The 15,919-nt window shown below is 43.9% G+C and overlaps 2 protein-coding genes across 2 annotated transcripts; both read right to left on the reverse strand.

Annotated features, from left to right (window-relative positions):
• Window positions 1–8,229: 8,229 nt before the first annotated feature.
• LOC123761155 (cuticle protein 7) lies at window positions 8,230–8,954 on the reverse strand. The gene is made up of 3 exons (XM_045747099.2): window positions 8,844–8,954; window positions 8,565–8,702; window positions 8,230–8,439 (listed from the first exon to the last, which is right to left on the reverse strand). The coding sequence occupies exons 1-3, from the start codon at window positions 8,952–8,954 to the stop codon at window positions 8,230–8,232; spliced, it is 459 nt and encodes a 152-aa protein (XP_045603055.2).
• A 4,358-nt stretch (window positions 8,955–13,312) lies between these two features.
• Window positions 13,313–14,080, reverse strand: LOC138373200 (cuticle protein 7-like). The gene is made up of 3 exons (XM_069339234.1): window positions 13,946–14,080; window positions 13,684–13,821; window positions 13,313–13,560 (listed from the first exon to the last, which is right to left on the reverse strand). Exons 1-3 carry the CDS (start codon window positions 14,078–14,080, stop codon window positions 13,351–13,353), a joined length of 483 nt encoding a protein of 160 aa, XP_069195335.1. The 3' UTR covers window positions 13,313–13,350.
• Window positions 14,081–15,919: the final 1,839 nt, after the last annotated feature.

Below are 15,919 nucleotides of genomic sequence, written 5' to 3' on the forward strand. Positions count from 1 at the left end.
ATCCTCTCTCCTGGACTTACCTCTCCCCCTAGCACCTACACCTCCTGCCTCTCACTAACGCCTGCTGTTTCCCACACCTGTTGTGTCTTACACCTTCTCTTACCCACACCTGTCTCTCGTCCTCTTTCTGCTTTCTAGCCCCTTCCGCGACACACTCTCGCGCCAATCAAAATGGAGTATTGCCCGCTCCTCTCTTCCCCCCTGTTCAGTGCAGGTGAGATTGCACAGCTCTATACATAGGTTCTTTACTTGTAGCCTAGAATTGATGGAACACTAAAATTACTGAGACTGCCTGAATGCACTCAAAGTGGGAGTTTTTTTTAATGGAGACGAAATAGATCTCATATTACATTGAAAAATACTGAAAGGTCAAGTCTCAAACGTACACAATGAAATTACATCTGATGGAGTGAGAGAGATGGTAGGATTAGAGAATGCTGTGTAAACTTCATAGGAATACGACTCTTCATCCTCCTGGATACGAGAATATAAAGTGTTTCTGGAACAACAGTGAAGTTTTCACTAAAGACCGGGAGAAGTTTCTGTTGGAATTATTGAAGTAGGATGGCTGCGATTGTTATGTGGTTCTTCGAACAACAAGCAGCCTCATAGACCAGGCAATCTCACACGAAGACTGGCATCAGACCAGGATTTTACCGAAGAATTATCGAAATCATCTATTGTTAATCTAATCTACTAGATTAGCTTAGTAGTATTAGTTGATTAGTAGATCTAGTAGTAGTAGATTAGTATATCTGATATCCATACCCGAATTATTGGTTGTTTTGTGAAGGACTTATTAAGACTTGGGATAGTTTATTTCTTTAAATATTAAGAAAATCTGGAATTCATACTTTGCTATGAGTTTCTAATCTTTGTTTTATCAGAAGTGATAAATTTATGTAGGATTATTTATGCTCAGCTGTTACTGAGTATGTAGTTGTAGAGGAAACAAGGAAATGTATTTAGTTAGACATAGTTCTTTATTTTAATGTATTTTAGCAGAGCTAAAACAGAATATGGTGCTTTAACAACACAATTATACATGACCATTGTACGAGTGTAATTATTAAGTCAAACACAAGTAGTCCGAATACAGATCATATTAGCTGTTTTAAGTTGCAAGTACTTCTTTTCCCCACCTTCCCTGTCCTGTTGGGGTCTATTTTCACATTGAGCACAATGAAGGCTGATTGTCTGAATTTGTAATATACGTTGAAAATATCATTAGTCATGCATCAGTTGACATTGAAAATTAAATATAAAAGTTACATGAACCCGGTTAGCTTTATATTTCTTCAACAACGGATATAGTCACGGGTAGGTCTGCAGGGCGTGTATTAGGTCTTCAACTGGTATGACGGATGAAACCAGGAGCTGCAATGAGGGTTAGGGTCAATTATAAGGGCTGGGGCAAGTATGAGGGCTGGGCTGGTATGAGGGCTGGTGCATGTATGATGGCTGGGGTTGGAATATGAGGGCTGGTGCTTGTGTGAGGGCTGTGGCTGGAATATGAGGGCTGGGGCTGGAATATGAGGGCTGGGCTGGTATGAGGGCTAGTGCTTGTGTGAGGGCTGGGGCTGGAATATGAGGGCCGGGGGTGGGTATGAGAGCTTGAAGATAACGGCTGGACGGAACTGGTAGGGGTACTGAGCTTCGCCGTAGTACTCCACGAATGCTGAGGTGCCCGTCATGTGCTCCACCCTATGCATAATTCACTTTGCTTAATGATTACTTTCCTTGTAACTGTCAGACATCAGCTTTAATAATATTAGTTAATAATCAATAATTCCCTTCTGCCTGTGTCCGTCGCGAAGGTCGATATTGTAGGAGCCACGGACGATGTTGCCATCGGAGTTTTCACTGTGGCTGAAATTGTGGCCCGAATTATTGTCCCGCTTTTTATCACAAGTGGGTACAAGTGTATAGTCGACTACCGACTCCTTTTAGCAGGCTTTGGAGTTTTCCGTTCCCATTGCTCATGGCAAGCCTTACTCTACTAGTTTTCCCCTGGAACACGGCCTACCAATCGGTTTACAAGTGCCAATTACTGCTGGGTGAACATGGAATAACAGATATGGAATTAAACCCAGTCAAATCTCCCTGGTCAGGTCTCGAACCTGGTCGAAATTGCTGGCGAGCTTAGGCATTTATGCTTTATAGGTATTGGACTCCACATGTATAATAAATGGCAACGTAGTTTTATTTCGCTAACAGAGACAACTTTTTTGAACATTCGGACAAAAAGCTGTGAAGAAATTTATGGGATTAAGGTACAAGTTGAAAAATAACACTTGCAGCATGTATAGAAAATGTAAGAGACAAATATAGAAAGTTTAGAAATGTTAACTTTCAACAGACGGACTTGCACATACAACTCAGCCCATCCTCCTGTTTTAATAGTACTATTTGGAAAGATGAGGAGCATAGTACATATACCGACGTACAATGCAATTAGGAAGTAGAAATCGGTACTATTGAATTTGTTCAAACCGAAAAATCATTTTAAACTTATATTGCAAAGACAAATTATACTAACTTAACCTAATTTCCTAGGCCTAATACACGCTATCTGAGGCCTAATATAGTACATATGTGTGCTATACTAGGTCTAGGAATATATAAGTTGTTTTTTAACTTAATTTTTTTCGGAGTCCATAAAGTGAATAGTACAAAATTGTAATAATTGCGTAGTACGTCACTGTACTATGATGCACATAGTTACAAAAAATGCTATCTAAACAGGCGGATGGGTTGCATAACTTATGTAGCCTATCATTACCCAAAACACTATGTAATGCCTTTTATGCATAAACACTTTTGCGTAATACTGTCGCAAAAAAAAATAATATTCTGTTTTGTCCTTTGATTTATTTAAGATATATAACAGCAAAAGCCACGAAGAAAATCACACGAGAACAACGGAATGCACACAAGACAAAAAAGCAACGTATATCAAAATAAGAGAAAATACCCCAACCATGACTGCAGGTGAGAACAGAACATTCGATTATGAACTGGACACAACACACACGATGGACAAGAGCGTTAAGATAATTAGCAGAACACAGTTAAGAAACAGGAGACATCTGGACACAATGTAGAACAAGATGTAGTTGAACACACATGAACATGAGGCAACAGAACACTGAAGAATGAGACTACCGAGCACACATTTAAGAATATGATTAAGTAGAGCATACAATGACAAATATGATGGCGAACACAACACTAAAGAACACGAGACGACGTAGTGAAGGTGATGCAGACCACATAATGAGCTAGAAAAGGTGCACACAGTGAAGAACAGAAGGTAGCAGAACACAAAAGGAAGAACGAGAGAGCAGAATACGCAAGGAAGAACAAAATTAAGAGAAGATTCATAGGTATACCACCAGAACTGAGAGGTATGAGCTACGAGGAAAGGCTACGGGAGCTAAACCTCACGTCTCGAAGATAAAAGAGTAAGGGGAGACATGATCACCACCTACAAAATTCTAAGAGGAATTAACACGGTGGACAAAGACAAACTAATAAGCATGGGTGGAACTCGAATAAGGGAACACAGGTGGAAACTTAGTACCCAAATGAGCCACAGAGACAGTAGAAAGATTTTTTCTGTGTCAGAGTAGTTAACAGGTGGAATGCATTAGGCAGTGATGTGGTGTAGGCTGACTCCATACACAGTTTCAAATGTGATGTACTGGGCCTACTGGGCTCTAATGATAGAGCCCAGTAGGCTCAGGAATCTGTAGAACAGTTGACTGTCGAGTGGCGGGACCAAAGAGCCAGAGCTCAACCCCCGCAAACACAAGGCGAGTACAGGAAAGTAGGAAGAGAGCAGAACACAGGAGAGAGGAGGAAGAGAGCAGAATACAGGAGAAAGAAGGAAGAAGATAGCAGAACATAGGAGAAAGAAGGAAGAAGAGAGCAGAACACAGGAGAAAGAAGGAAGAAGAGAGCAGAACACAGGAGAAAGAAGGAAGAGAGCAGAACACAGGAGAAAGAAGGAAGAGAGCAGAACACAGGAGAAAGAAGGAAGAAGAGAGCAGAACACAGGAGAAAGAAGGAAGAAGAGAGCAGAACATAGGAGAAAGAAGGAAGAGAGCAGAACATAGGAGAAAGAAGGAAGAGAGCAGAACACAGGAGAAAGAAGGAAGAGAGCAGAACAAGATAACAAGAGAAGAACACTCAAGGTAGAACAACCAGCCACAAGACGCACCAGCAGGTGAAAGACACAGCCGCACAATAAATGTCAGACGAGAGCAGGAAACATAACGAACGCGGTTTGGTTTTTATCAACTCATTAAATAATATTTCATCTTTATTGTACCCTTCTCTGTTAAGTTTGTTCGTGGGTGACATTTTTATGCCAATTCTGTGTTTACCTGCCATATTTATCATGCTTATGGCTCCGGACCTTGAGTCATCAAGCATTCATGGCTCTTGGCATGCACTCGTCAAGCATTTATGGCTCTTGGCATGCACTCGTCAAGCATTTATGGCTCTTGGCATGCACTCGTCAAGCATTTATGGCTCTTGGCATGCAGTCGTCAAGCATTTATGGCTCTTGGCATGCAGTCGTCAAGCATTATGGCTCTTGGCATGCACTCATCAAGCATTATGGCTCTTGGCATGCACTCATCAAGCATTATGGCTCTTGGCATGCACTCGTCAAGCATTATGGCTCTTGGCATGCACTCATCAAGCATTATGGCTCTTGGCATGCACTCGTCAAGCATTTATGGCTCTTGGCATGCACTCATCAAGCATTATGGCTCTTGGCATGCACTCATCAAGCATTATGGCTCTTGGCATGCACTCATCAAGCATTATGGCTCTTGGCATGCACTCGTCAAGCATTATGGCTCTTGGCATGCACTCATCAAGCATTATGGCTCTTGGCATGCACTCGTCAAGCATTTATGGCTCTTGGCATGCACTCATCAAGCATTATGGCTCTTGGCATGCACTCGTCAAGCATTTATGGCTCTTGGCATGCACTCGTCAAGCATTTATGGCTCTTGGCATGCATTCATCAAGCATTATGGCTCTTGGCATGCAGTCGTCAAGCATTATGGCTCTTGGCATGCACTCATCAAGCATTATGGCTCTTGGCATGCACTCATCAAGCATTATGGCTCTTGGCATGCACTCGTCAAGCATTATGGCTCTTGGCATGCACTCATCAAGCATTATGGCTCTTGGCATGCACTCGTCAAGCATTTATGGCTCTTGGCATGCACTCGTCAAGCATTTATGGCTCTTGGCATGCACTCGTCAAGCATTTATGGCTCTTGGCATGCACTCGTCAAGCATTTATGGCTCTTGGCATGCATTCATCAAGCATTTACTACTCAGGATCTGGATTCATCAAGCAGTTAAGTGTCCGCTTACGAGACCCGCTCGAGGAAAGATGTAAAGGTTTCTTAAGTGGATGCATAAAAATTCTTGATGAATCCTGGTTCGCCAAATCAATAATTTCCCACATCTGAACATAAACTGCCTAGGTTGTAGGCTCTGACCTGGTCTGATACTCTCAAGACCTTATTCATGTCTTTCCTAGTGATACTTTTCATCCAAGTAAATACCTCTGTCCTCTCCCCCCCTCGCCCTGCCCCCCCCCCCTCGCCTTGCCCCCCCCCCCCCTTGTGCAGGAGGACAAGGATGGACATGCGGGGAGGGGGGGGGGGGCAGAAATCTGCACAGTAAAATAACAACATACTGGAGTGAACGATATGGAAGAAAATGCAGAATAGAACCATTGGAGAGCAGAGGTGCCATAGGCACAATCAGAGAACACTGTATAAACATCAGAGGTCCGCGGTTATTCAACGTCTTCCCAGCGAGTATAAGAAATATTGCCGGAACAACCGTGGCCATCTTCAAGAGAAAACTAGATAGTTTTCTTCAAGAATTGCCGGACCAACCGGGCTGTGGTGGATATGTGGGCCTGCGGGCAGCTCCAAGCAACAGCCTGTTGGACCAAGCTCTCACAAGTCAAGCCTGGCCTCGGGCCGGGCTTGGGGAGTATAAGAACTCCCAGAACCCCATCAAGTAGGTATCGTCTTGTCCCCCTTCATCCGGTCCCCCCCCTCGTCATGTTCCACTCGTCCTGCCCCACCCTCGTCCTGCCCCCCCCCCCTCCTCGTCCTCACTAGGATGAATCTTAGTGAGGATGGAATTTTTTATTGAGTGAGATTGTGTATTAGTGGAATTTGTCGTTTAATGCAGATAAGGGATGTGGGGTTCGACCCCACGCACCCCATGTACTGCCCATAACAAAGATCATTCACCTTGGAAAGTTTCGTAGCCCCACACGTCGGGCCCACCTACTTTGGACAAACAGAAACATTTCCCCTTATAGATATGTCATTAAAGAGAACAGGTTCGAGGACCATTCAAGCTTCTTCACATGTGTGGTACTCTGTGATCCCGACCTGCTCAGATGAGTGACATAACTGGCTATGTCTCCACGAGTGTAGCCAGGTGTTGCATGTGTGAGGAGCTCACGACCTTCGTATACTTATGTCTCGTTCGTTGTAAGTATTGTGTTCTTGGATTTAACGAAAGCTTATAACACTGCATGGTATTCTTCACTAGCATCCTTACAAGTTTTAATAGGGCTTTTAAAAAATATTGCGTCCATACGATGGGATCGAGCCTGCATCCCTTACACGTGAATATAGCCTAGTCACCTCATTCTCCTAAAAAGGAAGTACTTTTAGTAACTGTGAGGTTGAAAGTACCAATATGTAATGACGGACCAAAATAAATTAGACTTCTGTATTATTGAATGTTGACAAACTTGAAACTTTTGTTGTTATTAGGAACATAAAAATAAGACCTGACCTCTCCTAGCAATCCTAGGCCTAATACACGTTATCTTACCTTACGGTTACCTTGCGATGGTTTCGGGGCTTAGCGTCCCCGCGGCCCGGTCCTCAACCAGGCCTCCTGGTCGAGGCCTAGACCAATATTTAAGTTTTGGTTTTAGCTTTGTTTTTTTTTCCGGATTGAAAAATTATAATAGTGCAAAATTTTACTAGAGCTCTAATACTACATATTGATACTTTCAACCTAATAGAAAAAGCACTATCAAATCAGGTTAATGGGTCGATTCCAGTCGGCAGTGTGTGTGTGTGTGTGTGTGTGTGTGTGTGTGTGTGTGTGTGTGTGTGTGTGTGTGTGTGTGTGTGTGTTAAGTCCAGAGACACGGGTTCGATCCCATCATACGACCTCAATATTTTCTTATAGATCCATCTTGATTTCATTGTACACTGTTTTTAAGAGTTAAAATAAAAGGAGTTCTACCTTCTTGTTATTTCATACGGGAGGATAGTCACACAAGTGTTAGCAGCGTCACTGCCTTAGTAATTTCTGCTTCGAACTATAAGCGGCATTACATCGATTAGGATGTAAATAAACTCGGGTCACTCAAGTTCCCTTCCCCTTCTGTCATATTATACTATCAAGAGAAAGTTAAGTAAACTTAGAAGATTAGACACGTGGAAGATCAGGATTAAGATTTGGGATGTTGCCAGGATTTTGGATGACAATATAAGAACTATTGACGGAACAACCGTGGACACCTTCAAGAGAAAACTAGATAGTTTCTTCAAGTAGTGTCGGACCAATTGGGTAGTGATGGATATGTGGGCCTGCGGGCCGCCCAAGCAACAGCCTGTTGGACCATGCTCTCACAAGTCAAGACTGGCCCCGGGTCGGGCCCAGAACCCCATCCAGGTACAATCGAGGTACGGGAGGAAGGAGTAGTGCCCATCCACTTGGACGGTCGGGGATTGAACACTGACCTGTATGAAGTGAGACAGTCGCTCAACTGTCAGCCCATGGGATTGGACATGTAACAGGGACACAGGTACCTGGTTGATGGGGTTCTGGGAGTTCTTCTACTCCCCAAGCCCGGGCCGAGGCCAGGCTTGACTTTTGAGAGTTTGGTCCACTAGGCTGTTGCTTGGAGCGGCCCGCAGGGCCACATACCCACCACAGCCCGGTTGGTCCGGCACTCCTTGGAGGAATAAATCTTGTTTTCTCTTGAAAATGTCCATGGTTGTACCGGCAATATTTCTTATGCTTGCTGGGAGATGTTACTAGTTTCTTTATAGAAAACGCTTGGGGTGTATTGCCATACAAATGTGCATTAAACAGTGACTTTATTGAAACAAAAACAATAACAAAGGCTGTACCGAGACTAAACTTCAGTGACACTTAGTTATAGGAAGGTTGTGGCTTGTATGCTGGTTCAGGTGTGTATGAGGGCTGTGGGTACACGGGCTTGGGTGTGTACGAGGGCTGGTGTGGGTATGAGGGCTGAGCTTTAAAGGTGACGGGAGGTCCGTATTCGTGAGGGTGCTGGGCTTCTCCTTTATACTCCACGTTGGCTACGTAGCCCTTGTAGTGGTCCGCTTCGTATTGAACCTGATTTATAAATATTTATTAGTTTTGACATCAATAACAGAGAGAATCTGGTTAGGCATTAACATCATTAAGTGATATGTGTATTGTATATCTTTTTCTGGATAAGGACGTTAAAAGTCTTTTACCGTCTGCTTGCGTCCGTCGGGAAGATCGACATTGTAGGAGCCACGGACGGTGTTGCCGTCGGAGTTCTCACTGTGGCCGAAGTTGGTGCCGGAGTAGTCGTCCTTAACATTGTACTGGAAGTCGTGTGGCATACCCGGCTGGTGAATGAGATACATTCAATATTAATGAAACATTTAAATTATTTACACAAGGACAATTTTATATGTAGATAAGTTAAATGAATCAGAATTGGCATGAATATAAGTGATACGCATTGAACAATTTTATCCATAATAGACCTGTTTGTATCCGGAATGTACAGATGGGGGCCTGTAGTGGTCTGAGGCTTGTGTAAGAGCCACTCCCGCCATCACCACCAGCGCCACCTGCAAGGAGATACACACAAACATGCCCATCAAAACATAGATGCATTAAACATTAATTTGAAATTAAATGTCCTGTAATTGTCATAGATTCATTATGCTCCATATCTCTTGGCATACGAGTTCCTACCTTGTATTTTTGTCATTATCAATTCTTGAACTTGTGTATGTGTTAGACATAGGGACGAATCCTGTCATACATAAATCATCGCGCTATAATATTAGCTGTCAGACACACTTCTACTTGAATAGGGTGAGCACTAACATTATATCATGTTAGCGACCTTTCTCTATTACTTAGTAGGTTCTTACCTCATTCCATGCCTATTTAGTTATTAAAAATATAAAGTTGAATTTTGTAAAGATAAAAAATTTGAGATAATTTAATGTTATGACGAACCTTGAGAGCCATGTTGAGTGTGTTGTTGGATGGTGAGTGATGGTGGTGTACAGTCCGCGTCTGGCTTTATACTCACCATCCTCTCTCCTGGACCTTCCTGTCCCCGTTCTCCAACACCAGCTGTCGTACGTCAGGCAGATGTGTGAGGTGTGGTGCAGTAGTTCATTATTTTCCCGAAATTATATATTTAAGAAAATTGTATAGCTCATGTCGTCTGTTGTCTCCTGAGAGTTAAAGCCCGGAGTCATTTGTGGGATATTAGTGCTCTAGCAAACCATTGCATGAAAGTTAGGCGGAAAACTCTGGTTCATTTACTGTAATTTGACATTTGTGGACGGTTCTAATGGTTAAGGGAGTTACATGGGTTGCTTATTTAGTAACGTTAACGCCAACCTACAAGGCCTGTTGACATTAAATCCCCGACCGTCGTAGCGGTTAGGCACCTTTCCTTTCTGTCGTCCCTTCCCAGGTCCTTATCCTGATCCCTTCCAAATGCTATATAGCCGTAATGGCATGGCGCTTTCTCCTGATAGTTCCCTTCTCTTCTATGCTGTTCTTTATAATTCTCCATTTTCCTATTCGTTACTATGCTTGCAGTTTCATTCATTACTATATTCTCGAATTAGGAAGGTTGGCTACTTCTTTGCTGGTAAACACCGAGGATAAATAATTGTTTAATATATTTCTCGTTCCTGTCCCGTTATTTATCAGTTGCCTCGTTTTTGTTTGCCGAGACCCTGTTTTCTCCTCCATTAATTTGGTCAAATTGGGAAAAGCTTCAGGCATTGGACACTGCCCTAAGGTTTTCTTACCTGTCCACTACGAGTTATTACGGGAGCCTTACCACATGATGGGACCCTCTCCACATGATTGGAGCCTCGCCACATGATTGGAGCCTCGCCACATGATTGGAGCCTCGCCACATGATGGGAGCCTCACCACATGATGGGACCCTCGCCACATGATGGGACCCTAACCACATGATGGGACCCTCGCCACATGATTGGAGCCTCGCCACGTGATGGTACCCTCGTCACATGATGGGGACCCTCGCCACATGATGGGATCCTCGCCACATGATGGGACCCTCGCCACATGATGGGACCCTCGCCACATGATTGGAGCCTCGCCACATGATGGTACCCTCGTCACATGATGGGGACCCTCGCCACATGATGGGATCCTCGCCACATGATGGGGACCCTCGCCACATGATGGGATCCTCGCCACATGATGGGATCCTCGCCACATGATGGGACCCTCGCCACATGATGGGACTCTCGCCACATGATGGGAGCCTCGCCACATGATGGGATCCTCACCACTTGATGGGACCCTCGCCACATGATGGGGACCCTCGCCACATGATGGGATCCTCGCCACATGATGGGACCCTCGTCACATGATGGGACCCTCGTCACAAGATGGGACCCTCGTCACATGATGGGACCCTCGCCACATGATGGGACCCTCGCCACATGATGGGACCCTCGCCACATGATGGGATCCTCACCACTTGATGGGACCCTCGCCACATGATGGGGACCCTCGCCACATGATGGGATCCTCGCCACATGATGGGACCCTCGCCACTTGATGGGACCCTCTCCACATGATGGGGACCCTCGCCACATGATGGGATCCTCACCACTTGATGGGACCCTCGCCACATGATGGGACCCTCGCCACATGATGGGATCCTCACCACTTGATGGGACCCTCGCCACATGATGGGGACCCTCGCCACATGATGGGATCCTCACCACATGATGGGACCCTCGCCACATGATGGGGACCCTCGCCACATGATGGGGACCCTCGCCACATGATGGGACCCTCGCCACATGATGGGGACCCTCGCCACATGATGGGGACCCTCACCACATGATGGGACCCTCGCCACATGATGGTAATCTTTTCCACCATCGCCCACTGGATGGGTGTAAGCCAGGTCCATGGTTAATTGAACTACATGTAACTGGCCCACTACAAATGTAAGCTGCTCAGCTTAGAGACTGTTGTGGTCCAGGTCTTGAACCATCTTTAAAAGACTACTGATATTGAGATTTCTGAAAGAGAGAATACAGTGAATATATACGGCACGCATAGACACAATAAAACATCTAAAATACTAGGACCAAAGCTTTCAAAAAGTACTCTCTGGAAAGGAGTCGAGACATCAAATAATACATGTAATATACTGGAGGGTCAGGCCCCAAATTTGCACAGTAGAATAACAACATACTGGAGCTAAACATATGGAAGGAAATGCAGAATAGAATTAGTGAGGAGTAGAGGTGCCATAGGCACAATAAAAGAGTACAATCAAGAGGTCCATGACTGTTCAACACCCAGCAAGCATTATAAATATAGCCCGAACAAAGGTAGAAGTCTTTAAGAAGGACTTTGATTAGTTCCTGTAAGAAGTGCTTTGCCAACCGGGTTGTAGTGGATATGTGGTCCTGCGGGTTGCGCCAAGCAACAACCTGTTGGAAAAAGTTATCGCAGGTCGAGCCTGGCCCCAGGCCGGACTCAGGGAGAAGAAGAACTCTCGGAACCCTCTCCAGGTATGTTCCAAGTATATACATTAAAATATGTAACTCGCTTATAAAATCTGTTACTTAGCTAAATCAATTTTGGGGTTCAGTTCGTGAGCCCATTTTGTGCCTCTGTAATCTTTTCCACTATGTACCCACGGGATGGGTATGGGGTCCACTACCTTACACGGAATTAGTATGGGGTCCACTACACCCACATGAATGTATGGGGTCCACTACACCAACGGGAATGTATGGTGTCCACTACACCCACATGAATGTATGGGGTCCACTACACCCACATGAATGCATGGGATCCACTTCACCCACATGAATGTATGGGTCCGCTACACCCACATGAATGTATGGGGTCCGCTACACCCACATGAATGTATGGGGTCCACTACCCCACATGAATGCATGGGGTCCACTATAACCGTATGAATGTATGGGGTCTACTCACATGAATGTATGGGTCCTCTACACCCATATGAATGTATGGGGTCCACTACACCCACATGAATGTATGGGGTCCGCTACACCCACAGAATGGATATGTGGTCCATTAACTCCCACTGGATGGGTATAGAGTTCACATCCGCCCATAGGATGAATATGGGGTCTCCTATACTGAAGGGTAAAGGGCTAATTTTCGCGGAGAGGATTCGTGTGGAGTCCACGATCGCCCACAGGATGGGTATAGGACGCATAACAAGATGTAACACAATTATGGTTCTTGGATATTGTGTTATTTACTGATTACGTGTGCCTCAAAACCATATAAATAATAGATATCCACTCAAACTTTGTTTATGTCACAAGACAGTCACATTTTGAAAGTTACTTATTGTCAATATAATTTGCATGTTTTTGTTTCTGTTGTTGTCCTTGCTGTCCCAAAGGCAAAGATAGCAGAGAAACCTGGTGAAGCTGCTTTGGAGATCTATCAGGAGTGCCGCCATTTTTAAGTAGCCAATGAGGTCCCAGCGGTATTCAACGTACTTCAAAGAAAATGATAGAAAAATGTGTCTGATCTGTAACTATCATCTGGCGTCATTGGGGACTGGGTTTCACTGAAAAGCCGCCCAATTTCCAGTCCTTTTAATGATCTGATGATCATTGGATGACAATATAAAAAATATTCCCGGAACAAACGTGGACACCTAGAGAAAACTAGATAGTTTCCTTCAAGAAATTCCGGACCAATTGGCCTGTGATGGATATGTGGGCTTGTGAGCCGCTCCTAGCAACAGTCTGTTGAACCAAGCTCTCACAAGTTGGACGGGCGGGGATTGAACACCGACCTGCATGAAGTGAGACCATCGTTCTTCTGTCAGCCCATGGCATTGGGCATGTAGCAGGACACAGGTGTTACTAGTTTATACAAAACGCTTGGGGTGTATTGACAGAAAATGTGCATTGAACAGTGAGTTTATTGAAACAAAAACATAACAAAGGCTGTACAGAGACTAAACTTCAGTGACACTTAGTTATAGGAAGGTTGTGGTTTGTATACTGGTTCAGGTGTGTATGAGGGCTGTGGATACACGGGCTTGGGTGTGTACGAGGGCTGGTGTGGGTATGAGGGCTGAGGTTTAAAGGTGACGGGAGGTCCGTATTCGTGAGGGTGCTGGGCTTCTCCTTTATACTCCACGTTGGCTACGTAGCCCTTGTAGTGGTCCGCTTCGTATTGCACCTGATTTATAAATATTTATTAGTTTTGACATCAATAACAGAGAATTTGGTTAGATATTAACATTATTAAGCGATATGTGTATTGTACATCTTTATCTGGATAAGGACGCTAAAAGTCTCTTACCGTCTGCTTGCGTCCGTCAGGAAGATCGACATTGTAGGAGCCACGGACGGTGTTGCCGTCGGAGTTCTCACTGTGGCCGAAGTTGGTGCCGGAGTAGTCGTCCCTAACATTGTACTGGAAGTCGTGTGGCATACCCGGCTGGTAAATGAGATACATTTACAATAAAAATATTTGATGAATGTTGAAAGTGTTATTTACACAATAAATCGGACTTGGCATGGATATAAGTGATAAGCATTGAAAATTTTTATCCATAATAAACCTGTTTGTATCCGGAATGTACAGATGGGGGCCTGTAGTGGTCCGAGGCTTGTGCAAGAGCCACTCCCGCCATCACCACCACCACCAGCGCCACCTGCAAGGAGACACAAACATGCCCATCAAAACATAGATGCATTAAACATTAATTTGAAATGAAATGTCCAATAGTTGTCATAGGCTCATTATGCTCTATATCTCGTAGCATACTAGTTCCTACCTTGTATTTTAGTCATTATCAATTCTTGAACTTTTGTGTATGTGCCAAACATAAGGACGATGCCTGTCATACATAAATTATCGCTCTGTAATATTAGCTGTCAGGCAGTTGTCAGACACGCTTCACTTGAATATGGTGAGCACTAACATTATATCATGTTAGCTACCCTTCTCTATTAGTAGGTTCTTACCTCTCTCTCCATGCTTCTTTAGTTATTACAAATATAAGGTGAATTTTGTAAAGCTAAAAAATTTGAGATAATTTAATGTTTTGACGAACCTTGAGAGCCATGTTGAGTGTGTTGTTGGATGGTGAGTGATGGTGGTGTCCAGTCCGCGTCTGGCTTTATACTCACCATCCTCTCTCCTGGACCTTCCTGTCCCCGTTCTCCAACACCAGCTGTCGTACGTCAGGCAGATGTGTGAGGTGTGGTGCAGTAGTTCATTATTTTCCCGAAATTATATATTTAAGAAAATTGTATAGCTCATGTCGTCTGTTGTCTCCTGAGAGTTAAAGCCCGGAGTCATTTGTGGGATATTAGTGCTCTAGCAAACCATTGCATGAAAGTTAGGCGGAAAACTCTGGTTCATTTACTGTAATTTGACATTTGTGGACGGTTCTAATGGTTAAGGGAGTTACATGGGTTGCTTTTTAAGTAACAAATATTTACAAATTTAAACAATACTCTTATCCTTCTACCGATAGCAATGCTTTTTGCTAGGTCATAGTGTTGTTAAGTTGATGCATTGTAGGAATTCCATTTTTTTAATTTACTTTGAAATCGTGCTGATGAAATATTTAATCCTGTGAGAATAGCTTGTTATTTTTACAACATCTTAACGTTTCACTGTGTTATAAGCGACTTTGTTTTCTAGAGCGACGTTACCCATTAAGTCGTAATTGACCACACAAAAAAATAATTTCACACTAATGGCTTCATAGGTAAGTTCTGGAGTCACTTCCGTAAAAGAGTAGCCTAGAAAAGTGACGATTTGTTCCCCACTTTGTCATCTAAGTAGCTTGACGAAAATAAAGAATATTTATAATTTCGTTTGAGAATCACACTTTACTACGAAATATATTGACTGCAGCCCGTCCTCATCAGCATGACTCGTCCTCGTCAATATGACACATCCTCATCAACATGGTCAATCCTCATGAGCACAGCCCGTCCTCATCAACATGGCCAATCCTCATGAGCACAGCCCGTCCTCATCAACATGGCCAATCCTCATCAACACAGCCCGTCCTCATCAACATGGCCAATCCTCATCAACATGGTCAATCCTCATCAACACAGCCCGTCCTCATCAACACAGCCCGTCCTCATCAACATGGCCAATCCTCATCAACATGGTCAATCCTCATCAACACAGCCCATCCTCATCAACATGGTCAATCCTCATCAACACAGCCCGTCCTCATCAACATGGTCAATCCTCATCAACACAGCCCATCCTCATCAACAATGGCGAAATGGTCGTTAATCCAACCGCCAATCCTTTCCCTTTTCGGTGTACGAATAAAACACTTCACACACGACTCTCAACCGATGACTTAACAACATTTCCAACAGCGCCTCGCTGACAACCTCTACGAATCTCACAGCTGTAAATGCTTCTCCAGTGCACAATGTAAAAAAAAAAATCAACAAAATTTAAACACCTAACCATATTTAGGTTTAACTATTAAAATGTTATTTTACCTAGGAAAAAAACTGATTGTAATATAGTTAAGATTTATTAATTGTATATATTC

The sequence above is a fragment of the Procambarus clarkii genome, chromosome 41, assembly GCF_040958095.1.
Source record: "Procambarus clarkii isolate CNS0578487 chromosome 41, FALCON_Pclarkii_2.0, whole genome shotgun sequence".
NCBI classification, from domain to species: domain Eukaryota; kingdom Metazoa; phylum Arthropoda; class Malacostraca; order Decapoda; family Cambaridae; genus Procambarus; species Procambarus clarkii.